This window comes from Ceratosolen solmsi, unplaced genomic scaffold (genome assembly GCF_000503995.2).
Source record: "Ceratosolen solmsi marchali unplaced genomic scaffold, CerSol_1.0 scaffold47, whole genome shotgun sequence".
In the NCBI taxonomy this organism is placed as follows: domain Eukaryota; kingdom Metazoa; phylum Arthropoda; class Insecta; order Hymenoptera; family Agaonidae; genus Ceratosolen; species Ceratosolen solmsi.
This window is the reverse complement of record NW_011948419.1, coordinates 5,166,086-5,180,834: the sequence shown is the minus strand read 5'-3', so window position 1 is coordinate 5,180,834 and position 14,749 is coordinate 5,166,086. Positions and strand designations below refer to the sequence as shown.

Sequence of the window (14,749 nt, the reverse complement as noted above, 5' to 3'; positions counted from 1 at the left end):
ATAACGATTCATAGAGGATATTAAGCTATATATAATTTAAATAAAAATTTCATTGCATAATTAAATAAATATAAAAGTATAAAGTGAACATTTATTTTATTTTGAAAAAAAATAATGAATTAAAAATGAGAATTTATTTGTAAAAATGCATATGCTGAAGACAATAATGCATTATTTTGCTTTCTAGAAATATTATTTAATTATAATGAATATTCTAAATATATTTAAATTATTAAGTTTGAAAACTGAAATTTGTGTTATACATATTGAGTATCTGTATACCTGACAATTAATTAAATATAATTTAAAAGTTTTTAATTATAGTTATTGATAAATTTGAATATGAAAGATGTAATATAATTCCATTAAATCAACATAATATTAAAAATGTAAGTCATATATTGTTTATTATAAGTAAAACATATCAGCATTTTTATACAGATTATAAGTTACATTTGGAACTTAAAATCGATACACGTAATTTAATAATTATTATAATAATATATTTTATAATCTAATATATTTTGTAATGTATTCACATTTTAGAGAAATTTTAAAGCTTAAAGATATGTTTAACACTTAAAAATATGATTATTAAAGAATAATTATTTTATTAATGATAATGAAAAATAATACGGATATAAATTATTATATTCAAACGATACTCTAAATTAACACCGCTTAAATGCAATTGACTCATACACATATTAGAAAAATTCTACAATGGAGCCTGTACATTTTATTTGAGCCACATTATCTAAAATCAGAATAAACACCTTTTCATTTAAGTTCAGATTTTATTACTTCTTTTATTAAATTGTTCCTACTCTTTTCATTAAACTAGTTTCTCTAATTTTTTTAAAAATCTTTAGCGTAAAAATGTCATTTTTCTAATACTGTAGAGTTATAAAAATAAAATTATATGTAATGTATACGATTATACATATAATATATTTTCAAGTATAACAGTAAAAACTATTTTTTGTAATAAATTGTAACACTTGATCGAAGCATTTGAATTTGCCGTAGTAACTGTTAATATTTTAAATTAATGATTTTTTAATCTTTAAGGATTCAATTTAAGCTACTACATATAGTAACTACATTTTCTTCATTTGAAAAATATTTTTGTGGTTATAAAAGAATTTTTATAACTTAAATATTTTCCATAAAACACATATACATACATTAAACGGTATTTTACCAAAATCATTTTTATTTAACTGTTTACCTGTTTTTCAATCTTACTTTTTTCAAACACAATTCTCTGATTTTTAATTACATCGGTTGAAATTTACCAAAGCAACGTAGTATTCAATTTATTTTTAATTAAAATTGATATAAAAAATATTTAATAATTATATTTATAAAAATAAAAATAAAAACATTTTCGATTTCGTTAATTTAAAACCACATTCAAATATAATATTTCGTTTAATATTCATCATTTTTATACATCGATGTTTCAATAAAGTCGTACAAACTAAATAATGCCTATATATTTTGTATACATATATATAATAGACATTATATATAATGTCTATATATTTTAGATCATTTACATTTTTTTCGAATATTGAAAATACTTACAAGTTTATCTTAAATAAAAAAATTTTTCTTTTAATATGCTCAATATTGATTTACAAATTATTTGTCATAGTGAATGTATTTTAATACATATGTAGTTTATATTTTTCATAGTAATTTGTGCATATATGCGTTCTCTTATATTATTTGAAACACATCTGTAAATTTTTATGTCGCAATACTTGCTCAAGTGTAACTAATAGTTATTTTACCGTGTATATAAATATAAAGTGAATTAAAACATTTTAGTATTTGAAAAAGGTATATATTATCATCAAAAACTTTATTTAAAGCAAAAATTAATGTTATAATTTAAGACATTAAAACATTAATAATATAAATCTTAGTAAGAAAAATCCTCTGTAAAGTAATAACTGAAAGATAGAACAAATTAAATAGTTTATTTAATAAGCAGTCTAATACAAAATTGTTTACAACTCTTTAATTATATTACAAGAGAATAGAAAAATTGGATTCTATAATACAATATATCTGTAAAATAATATTAAATTAAAAATCTTAAAAATGTAATTGAATCTGCGCACCTTTTATAGCTTCCACACATGTACGTCATGTTTCAAACACTAATTCAAATTATTGAAAAACATGTAACTATAAATACCAATAAATTAGAATTAGTACAAAAGTTTTTTGTATTCTAAAGATTTATCAAGTGTTACATTATTTTAACTTAAAAATTAAAACCCTATTTGAAATAAACATAACTTAAAATTGACTGCTCACAATTTACTTCCAGATAAATGTATGCTGCTCTATAAAATTGTTGCTTATCTTCTTACCTGCTATTACACATCTCCTATTTGAATAATAACGATGTTTTAAAAAATTAATAAAGTCTTAAGAACAATTATATCATGTTGATAAAAGGTATTTTAAATGAATTTATAGAAATATTGAAAGAAGCAATACAGAGAAAGACACTTTATGATAAATGGATTGTAGTTTTTTCACAATTAAATTTTACCACTACATTCATGATTAAATAAAAAGCAACAAAATATTGGTTTTCCAATTAGGCTGATTCACGCACTAACGAATTCAAAGGAACCACTTGCACGTTCGCATTTATTTGCAAGTGTCGCGTGTAGTACCGCCGCCGATGTAGTGTGGCTCACAGAGGTACATACAGTCGGAAGTAGTGGGGGTGCTTCATTGATTTTTCGAGAGTAAAGTCCATTTCAAGCAATACTAGCACCGAGGTGAGAAGTACATGGTTTCCCTGTATTTCCTCATACTCTCAAGTCAAAAGAAGTATACCATTCATACTCAAATTCCTCCGTTGCCTTGTCATTACTCGTTGAAATTTATTTCTATTCTAATATATAATTGAAAAGAATAATTGACCAGGCAATGAGAATGTTCTCACGTGGGATGTACGATCAAGATTTTTTTCCCGAGATTTCAAAGACAAACATTTATCAATAACATTGTTTGTTCACAATTCAGTATTATAAGAAATTAACATTAATAAATAGTTGTTTTCTAAAGCAGTTTGATAATTTTGGACGTTTTATTAATTTATATAGTTTTTCACTGAATTTTTTATTTCTTTTAAAAACTTTCAAATTTTGTGAGTATAAATTTTGAGCACCATAAGAAAGTGTTGGAAATAAGTTTTATATTCATGTAGATATTTTCAATTTTACGAGAACACTAATGTATGCAGTATTACACAATTCTTAATATAGTCCTAACGCTTTATTACAATTAGCCTTATGTTAATTATTACATAGTAGTTATCTAATTTATCACATTATTGTAATATTATATCAATTTTTTGAGTACTTAAAATTTTTATTTTATTTAAAATTAATCAGCATAATTAATAAATAAGATAATAGCATATTATGAGCACGTTTAAAGATCATAACGCAGATGAAAATAGTAATTTTAATTAAAACTACCCATGAAAATAAAGCATGAGAAATATAACTTACAATTCGTTTGATAATAGAGAAAGAAATGTACTTTCTTATAGAGTTAATTTCACAGTTTTAGTTATCAAATAATTCACTTCACATAAAAATAGTAACTAAATTATACGTGCCTCTTAAGATTCAATTAAAAGAGTAATCGTATTTATAGAATCAGCAACCCCTTTACAATTGCATTTGAAAATAATTGGGTTCGTAATGTTCTTCTATTTATAATGATTTAAATCAATGTTGTTGAAAAACAGCGTTTAATATTAATATATTAGCGCAAATTTATTTTATTCAAATATAAAATCGCATACTAATAAGCATATAGAAAACAAAGATAGTTTGAGATAATTGAAATAAGATTGTTTTAATAACATAGATATGAGTAATGTAAATACTATACTTATACGTTTGAATTTAAGACTTAAACAATTATACGTCAGCAAACAAGTACCAAATGTTACAAAATAATTATCATAGAAGCTTATAATTTAAATAGTCCTAATACAATTTAATTGAAGAATCAAATACAACAATAAGTAACAATAAAAAAATATATAATACCAATTAAAAAACTAAAATTAAAAAAAAAATTATTTTAAGCTCTTTGTGTAATAAAAAATTATAGAAAAATATTAAAAATTATTGAATTAATAACAATTGAAATTCATTATAAAAATTCCATTACAAATTTAAAATAATATAATAAGAATTAAAATATTGCAAAATCATTGCAAGTAGAGCAATATATTAGATTCATAAAATTTAAAAGTAGAGCAAAGTTAGTAGGGTGTATGATCATGTGAAAAGGATCGCGTTAATCACGGATAAATATATGGTAGCAGATGTCGCGAAGCTACTACCGCTGATCGCTGTCGACTATCTTTTCTGCCGCGATAGCAAGCTGCACTGCTACTTCCGGGCAGCGATAGAACTGCAGCCGGTGGTGACCTGCGCCTGCTCACGGGTATGATATCCCAGGCTGGATTGAGAGAGAATGTGTAAGTGCGTGAGTGCGCGCGCGCGTTCATGTATGAATCTGTAGAAGGTTGAGGGGCAGGAGAGAAAGAGAGAGAAAGAGGGATAGGAAAAGAGAAGTCGGCGTTACTGTGAGTATGCGCCGGCGCCACTGAGAGTCTTGATTCTCCTTCCTCCAGGACCACTTTAGAGGGGGAACTCTACACGTCATTCACTGACAAACATTTTTGGAGATAGAAGGGCAAAGCTTATTTCTCTAAATAAGACAATATAAAACATAATCGTAATTTTCATCAATAGGATTTTATTAATTATCATTAATTTTAACATGCTTCTATATTGACATATTTGCTTTGGTCATCGCATAAATTTAAAACAAACAATTTCTAAACGTCATATACTGTTGTTGCATCTAAATATATAATTCGTCTTCAAATTTCCTTTCGATACGATACTAATAATGAGCATGCACCCTATACTTTGTACCATAATTATTCATTATAACATTTATAATTATATAATAATAATTATCATGATAATGAATTATTGATTATAATACGTTTGCAAATAATTATTTCATAATATAACACTATAAAACTATATAATAAATTCATATGGAAATATCAATTTTTATTAACAGCTAATAATATAAAATTGTAAAATTATATTTGTAAATATATTTTTATTCTATCAAATTACATACACATTTTGTTAATTTTTAATTAAAAAAATGTGTATGTAATTTATATTTGTAAAACAAAGAAATCTGTAAAAATTAAACAATATAATTTATATAAAATATTAAAAATTTTCTTATTTTTTTGTTTAATTCATACAAAAAATTAGAATAACTTTGTTTACATTTATTTTTACTTACATAATAAATAATTTTTTATACTTGAAAAATTTTCTATTAAATTACAATATGAATAAACATTTTGTTTATCTATTTAATATAACATACAACTAATAATTTAATGAAGTTTATCAATAATTTTAGAAATTAAAGAATTTATTCTTTAAATATTTTTCACATAGTTATATATAACTTATAAGGCAATTTATAATTATAAATTATTATAAATTTTTCATTGTAAATAAATTAAAGAGTTTCAAAATTGAACTATGATAATTAGAAAAGTAATCCTTTTTATCAATTTTTAAACAGTGTACAAACATGTAGAAGCTAAGCACTTATCATTGCAGTAAATAAGTAGTAAATGACAAAACCAAATCAGACTTAGCTAATCATTCAACTTAATTAGAAACTACTTCAATTTCTAATACTGATTAAGCTTAATATTACAAAATAAATACTATTATAGATTATCTACGAATGTTCATTTTTCTAGTTTTTACTAATTCACAATTGTACTATTTAATTAAAATTCTGATTTTTCTTAATATCAAAGCCTCTGATAATACTTTTAACCTAAGCACTAAAATATATGAATCATTCAAATATAAATTATAGCGAAATATTTAAAAGCAAATTATTATTTACTAAAATTTTACTAATAGAAACTTAGTATTATTATTATTTCAAACATATTAAAACTTCTGAAAAATATGACAAATTAACTTTTTATTTATTTCATTAATTTTTTTATTGGTTTTTTTAGAAAATTTTGTTACTCGGTTTACTGTATTTTAATAATATAGATTTTGGTTTTTCATAAGACTAAAATATTTGTATTAAAAAAATATACATTTATGAATAAATAGAAGGTAAATTCTTATATAAGAAAATTAATCTTAGAAAACATTAAATGATATCTTTTAATTTAATAACGCACACTCAGTAACTAATCATAATAAATATTATCAGACTATGAAATAAATTAATTCAATTTTCTATCCATACTGAATTCTATACTATTATTTTTTACATGAAATGTACATTAATTAATGTTTTTGTAATATTTAAATAAAAAAACTTTGGAAAATTATATAAATTTTACAGAATAATGTAGAGAATTAAATTTATTTTAAAAATATATGAAAAATATATATATTATAAAAAAAATACACCGAATTATAATTAAATCTAAAGCCGATGTGCTACATGCAATCTGGTTAAAAATGTTTTTAAGCAACAGTACTAATTTAATAATAATTGTATACTGTATTTATCAATACATAACCAGTATTTTTTATACACCAATTTACAAATGTAGGTCAAGAGTAAAAGTTATCTGATTTATGGCTTACTATATTAGATATAATAATATGCGAAACATGGAGAGTACGATCATGTAAATATACAAGTCGTTACTTTAAAAATTATAAGTTAAAAAATATTGTAAAAAATATTGTATTACTCTATATATATACTCTATATATATAATTATTACAAAAGTTTTATAGTAATCAAAAATAATGTAATTTACAAAAATATTATATATTTAATATCTTCAACTTATTTTAGATATGATTGTTAATCATATCAATCAAATCTTAAAAGAAAATTTCAATATTACTGTCAATAAAAAACAGTTTCATTTTGAATGTATATTATTTTGTATAGTTCTTTTAATTAGAATTTTATTAATTAATATAGCTATTTATAAATCCATATACTAATAATTATCAATAATATTTTGAATATTCCATTCAATATTAATCTTTAATATATAATATTATTAATATTTATTATAGAATATAAATGAAAATATATATTTATAAAACATACTGATCAACATACTTCGAACAAAAAGCAAATTTTAACTACAAGCATTTTATGAGATACACATGATGATCGACTCTGTTGGCGAGTCGATAAAACAACCCGCCAACGCAATTGCTATCGACATAAATGCTGCTTGTTTATTCAAAACGACCCCATACCATCCAATAAATAATCCACATATATAATGAACCAGCCAGTTAAAGACAGAGGGAAGGTATAAAATGCAGTGAAAATTCTATTATCATTACTACTAATATTATTTCAACCTCAGCTCTGTCGATCCAGAAATACTTCCTACTGGAGGTCTACTGATGCAGAAATACGTAGAGATTGGAAAACGACTGCACGAAGAAACATCATATTTAAAAGATATATCATCGTCAACAAGAAACTACTGAATATATTATAAATGATCTCAGCAAAAATGAAAGAATTTTTGGAAAGGAATAAAGTTTGATGAAATTTACGAATACAAAATATAAAATACTATGAACATAAATTTGTTAATAACGTGAATGTACCATACTAAATCCATAAAATAATTGTTTTCTTTCTTAATTTATTAAGTATGAGTCTTATTTCAAAATATAAATTTTTATATATAAATTGGTATAGGTAGAATCAAATAATATTGCAAGCAATATATTATACAATATTGATTACCCAATTTGTAATATATTAATAATGTAAAATTTTGTTAAAATTAATTTTTTATAAAATCATATATAGTTCAATTAAATGTAAGTATTTCCTGTTCCTAAATTCATTTATTTATAAAAATAATAGTTATAATACATATAATATTATAATACAATTGATTCATAATAATTTTCAATAAAAAACTATTCTTTGTAATATAAATATAATATGAATGTATTCACAAGAAACATAAATGCTAATAAATTATATTATTAAAATATTAATTATTAATACATAGTGATGAAATTGAAATAGTTTTTATTATAATAAAAATAATTATTGACTTTGAAAAACCATTAATAATTAAAATATTTTAGATGTAACAAAATTTCAATTTTTTTTTTTATAATTTTTATATATAAATTTACAATTATTTTAATTTCTAAATGACGTAAACTATATGCTATTCTAAAATTTTCAACTAATTAACTAATTTAATAACAAAATTATCCAAATATTTAGTAAGTGAAATTGTTATAAAATTGCTATCTAATTTGGCATAGCAATTTCAAGAAATTATCAATATTTGTCAATAAAATAATTAAATTACTTTTGAATTATTCTTATTTGTATAATGCTTTCGTTTATTTGTTACTTTATTAAAATATTATATTATTGCAGGAATAAAAATATTATTTATTTTCATCCTAATAATTGAAATGAAAACAAATTCAAACAGTATATTGAAGAAAAGAAATATTTAAAAATCTCTTCGGTATCTTGACAAAATACTTACAAATTTTTAAGTAAAAGAAGTTATTGATTTATTGTTATATATTTTTTGCATGTTTTATTTTAATTTCATATGATAATAATTTATTTTATTCATATAATTCACAAATATATAAATATAATATCTTTAAATGCAATATGTTAGCGCCAGTATATAAATAAATTATGAATACAATTATGCATACTTCTAAATAAATACATTCATTTCACACAAAAAATGGTATATGAAATTTTCTTACTTCTTTTTTTTCTTGTACTTTCTCACTTATTAATTAATAAGTAAATAATATCTAATTTGATACTTTAGATAATTGATGCAATATATATCTAATAAAATTGTAATATTCAGATCTTAATTATTTATTTATTATACATCATTCTAATGTATGTTATGTATCTAGTAAGTATTTACCGATTACTATGGAACATTAATCTTTCTTTTAGAAGTAAGAATCAATCTAATCTTTTGTCAAATTTGTTCTAAAATTAAGAATAATTTCCTGAAATCAAGTGACATTACGTAATTATACATTCAGAATAAAATTTATAGACAACTACTCGTTTTCAAATGACTAATATTATTCCTTACATATTAAATATTAGGGTAATATGACAAACAGTAATGAAAAGCGAATATGCAAATCACGAATGACGTAAAGAATATCGTATCTAGTAACATTGGGTTATGTATTTTTGCTTCAGCTCTTGAGCTTGCGCGCGCAAAATTCATAACTCTAGAGAGTGAGAGAGAGAGAGAGAGAGAGAGAGAGAGAGAGAGAGAGAGAGCGCGCGTAGGAAATATAGGGAGAAAATTTAAAAATAGAAGTGTACTGGTTGGTTATTGATATTTATGCTGCAATAGTATCTCGTCGTTAGCCTATTATTATCGGTCTAAGAATTGTTCTCTATCCACATGGAAACGTACTCCTCTCCCTCCCACTCTTACTCTCTCAGTATTTCTCACTCTGACTCTGTCTTTCTTTAAAACACACACCCACTTTCAAGTTTATTCAAAATTAATTATATATATATATATATATATATATTAACTTTCTTTTTTTTATTTTAACTTTCTTTCTCGAATCGAATCGAATAAAAGTACATGTAACTAAACTATACAACGTGCATAGATGCAACAAGTGTCAGTCGTCCTTGAAAACGAATAAGATCAAACCCTCATTTTACGTAACGAACCCTACTACTAAAATTTGTGTGGGCTCTGTTATATTTGTATTGTATTAAAATATATCTGAACAAATATTTCAACATTAACTGATATTATATCAGTTTTAGCAGAATAATTATTTATATTTTTAATTTGTTAAAAAATTTATTGTACTTTAATTATAATACTAAATTCATTATTCTAAAAATATTAAAAATATTTTGGTGTTGTCTTCAATTCAATTTATTTAATTCTATCTTCACTATTATAAAATTGATCTAATAGAATATTGGTTTAAGTTAAATTTATAAATTATATATAAAATTATATATATTATTAATGAATAAATATTTTCCTAAATTACAATATTAATTGTTATAATAATTTATAATGATAATACAATATTTAGTATATGCAATTCTTTACCTTTCAAAAAAATATTCTTCTAAATAAAAAGTCTAATGATTATGAAAATGATAATACCATCTTTGTTCATAAGGTTCAACATGTAAAAGAAAATTAATTTTTCTTTTCATCTCAAAAGTATAACTAAAATATTAAATGCATATAAATTGGTAATATATTATTTTTAACTCATAATAGCCCAGTACTTATAAGTACATTATACTAAGCACATTGTATACGAATAAAAATGTATACATACAACGTTAGTGATCGATTTGAAGCTTTCACGATCATTTGAGTTAGTTGTGATGGATTTTCGGATTTCAGTCATATATGATTTGTTAGTAGTTGATGTTTCATGAACATTGCAGTTTGCTTCTTCAGGACAGACCTGAAACAATTTTAATGCAAGTTTTGTACATGGAAATAAACAGTACTAGATTCTTTCTCCATATACAATGTGACATTAATATAATAAATCTAAATCAGTATATTACTTTATATATTATGATTATATTTTGCAAATTTTAAGATGATTTTGTATCACTATTTTGATCAGTAGGTCTTATAAAATATATTATGAGAGAGTGAGAGAGAGAGAGAGAGAAAGAACTTTATTTCTTTTTTATATCTACTTTTAGAATTTAAATTTAATTTTTATATTTATATTATATATTTAATTAGCTTAGCATAAAAAATCTTAGATAAAAAATTCTAGGATCATATTTATTCCACCATTAGTAGTACAGTGATACAAATATTTTATTAATTGAAAATATATTTTCATCTTTAAACTTAAACAAAAATGATAGATAATATTTGTGTAAAATATTTTAAGAAAAATATACGATCTATTAAAACTTTACGATGTAATGCATTGATTGATGAACAATTATATCTACTTAGAGACATCCATGAAGGATAATACGTAAGATAATTATTCTATAATTGTAGTTGAATTATTACAGATATCTATGCATAGCAAAATCAAATGGAAATTCATATTTGAGTTTTTTCTCATAAAAATATATAAACTTTCTATACACGAAACGAGTTCTAGACAGAACGAGATATGCACGAATCCTATCTCTCTAAAATAAGGATATTCCTTGGTATATAGGAATTAACCAGTATTTTTTTTCTTTGTTGGAGTTCAATGGTTATAAATGAATTACGTTAGCTTAGAAACGCGATGCAGCATTTAGTGTTAAAAATACAAATGAAACTTGCTTAGCATAATAAAAGAACACGTAACAAAAAACGAGACTAATTGAAAATAAAAAAGATAAATATAGCTTAGCTTGTGTATTATTATTATCTGTAAATACATGCTAATATTATTATCTTCTATCAAGTTACAACAAGATAAAATGAAGAAATATTATTTGTTTATTATATTTCTTAATAATTTCTGTCTTATATTTTCATAACATATATTTTTATATTTAAAATGATCTAAACAGTTTAAAATTATTTAAAATTTTAAATAATTTTTCTAAATCATAAAATCAGCAAGACATTAAGAAAGAGCAAATTTTAATTAAAAAATGTTAATAAAAAGTATAAATAAAGTAAAAATTACTTGGAATTGAAATGAATTAATTATAGTAACATTTATGTTAAGTTTAAAATTTATACTATTTAGGCTTTTATTAACTGTATCCTATTAACAACAATAATATAGAAATTGTTTTTCTACTCCAATTATGTAAACAAATAACTAGATCTTTTATACTAATTTCTAATTATTAAAATAAATATTTTTTTACATTTACTTTATTTAAAATATATCATATATTACATACATCTTTACTTAATATTAAATCGAAAAAATTGCTTATTAAAAACAATTTTAATTATTTTGAAAAAATTCATGTAATATAAGTATTAACAGGAATTTTATTATTAATTATTGACTTTAATTTAATTTTCTATTAAATATTTTGAGCTTGAATGTAGTAAATACTTTAGACTTCATTTTATCTTTATTATCTCATGCAAATTGTTTATAAAATTATATTAAATTTGGTAGTTTTTAAAAAATAATAGGTAATAATAATAAAAAGTTTCTAAATAAGAATTAGTTTATCAAAAATTTTGATAAGTTTTCCATACTACTCATCTCTTTGAAATTGAATATAAATTTTGATTAATTTTTTTTTCTCATTTATTAAATTTATTTAATATATTTAATTTTTATTAGAAAAAGATATAAATTCATCTTTTTCTATATAATTTTCGATCATTCCAATCTTATATGTAAGACGTAATAGATATATTTAATAAATAAAAGAAACAAAAAACAGAAATAAATACTATAAATATACTTTTGATATATTCTAGATTGTAAAAAAAAATTACTATGTGATAACGTTGTGTATACAAAATTCATTAAAAAATGTAAATGTAGCTATTATAGAATAAACTAAATTAGTTTATTGTTATTGATTTAATAGTCTATTTCTGTAATAATTTTAAAAATGCAAATATTATATTTATAAAATCCAAGTATTTTTATTTCAGAATATCTAATCGGAATGAAATTCGATTATATTATTAATTTTTTTATGATAAAATTCTTCTTAAAATTTACGTGTAAATTTTACAAGTAATTTTACAATTAATATTACAAGTTGCAAATAATCATGCAATAATACAATTACTATTATCTGTTCCCTAACGAATTAAAAGTTTATTGATTTGGATATCTTTTCTCATATAAACGATTGTATATTTTTGGATGAGTAATATAATAATTTTTTTTATGCACAAATGTATTAAGTACAATAAGTAAGTTAATGAAAAAATATATATTTCTTGAAAGCAACAAACTCATAAAAGAAAAATTCTCAAATATGTATGCATATATACATAAAATATTTTATATTAGTACACATGATCCAAGAAATTTAAGTATAAATAATCAGATGATCTTGTTATGTGCAGTAAATTTATGTAAGTGTAAATTAAATTTATTTGTGACTAATTATAAATAATTAAATTATTTTGATAGAAAAATAATAATTTAAATGCCTTTAATACGCATTTAAATTGTATAGCAATTATGTATCAATTCTTTATATGTTTAAATGGAAATACACTTCAATATAAATTATAATGCTCCCAATTTATTTATGATTATTTCCAATTGCAATTAATTTTAGTATGAAAGTTACAACAACAATTCTTGTTGCAAGTTGTATCAAACTAAATTGAAAAAGTCTTTATGTATACCTGAAAAGGTAGTCGAAAAATGTATGAGCATCATAGCTATATTAATTCAGCATTTCACTATATAGTAATAAGGGTGGCTGGCTAGGTCATGGAACAGGGTTTATCGAGCCGCTACAACCTTGCGTCGATAAAAGGTACTCATGAGTCAACGATTGGTGGGGAGAAAATGGAAAAAGAGCACGTGGGGGTAATACATCAGGGGCAAAATAAATAGGAAAGTTTTTTAACATTATTTTCAATTAATCAGAATATTAGAATCTTCTAAGTAAAATTAATTATTTAAATAATAGATTTTTCTATAAAACAATATACGTTTAATAAAACCTACGGATTTACACAGGTTTTCAAATATATATAATATATATGAAATATGTTTTCCAGTATAACAATAAATTATAATGAATATGATAGATTCATATTTTATGTATATGGTAATAAATTCATAATTGATATATGAATTTCATTCATTTAATTTGAATTAAATTTTATAAATATTAAATAATATTTATAAGAGAATTAACTAATTATAGATGAACGTATAGACTATTTAGTACAATAACTTACTATAAATATATAAACGCTAAAAAGAAAATAAGAAAATACCGATACAATCCCATTTCATCTATTGTTCCACACCATACTATCTTATTGTATATAAATTGATAACAAATAAAATATCCAAATAATATTGCAATTATGTTATATAAGAGAAGAAATAAGGTAATTTCATATTTAATGAAAAAATATTAATTTCAAGTATAATTTATTTTTAAGTTGTAATATTCAATGCGATACCAAAAATGATTAAAAAACCTATTTCTTTAGAAAATCAATTCTATTATAATACTCATCAACCAATGGAATATTTTTATAATGTATTAAACAATTTTTATATTTTTAATTTGTATAAAATTTAACAGTGTCATTTTTGTAAATTAACTTTTATAAACATTATGTTTAACGAATTACGAAGCATTTTATTGTATTTTGGTTATGAATGATATATATATATATATATATATATATACAAATTATATTAATAATATATATCTACAACTAATAATAACGTAATAATAGACAGTTTTAAAAATACTTGTAGTTATTTAAGCTTATTCATTAGACACATGCAGTTAATCAGAATTATAAAATTATATCATACTTTATTACATATATATATATATATATATATATATATTAGCATTTACTTTAATATTTCAATGTATATATACTTTTTTTATTTTTTTTTAATAATAATATAAAATAAAATTTATAAATATTAGTTTTGTCTATTAATTAAATGTAAATTATAAATTGCTA

At 21.6% G+C, this 14,749-nt stretch overlaps 1 protein-coding gene across 1 annotated transcript in view; it reads right to left on the bottom strand.

The window, feature by feature from the left end:
• Positions 1-14,749, bottom strand: part of Ae2 (anion exchange protein Ae2) — a 56,582-nt gene that overhangs the window by 23,100 nt on the left and 18,733 nt on the right. Inside the window, exon 3 of the mRNA XM_011497533.1 lies at positions 10,458-10,589. Coding sequence (XP_011495835.1) covers positions 10,458-10,589 — 132 coding nt within the window. The remainder of the gene's footprint in view (positions 1-10,457; positions 10,590-14,749) is intronic.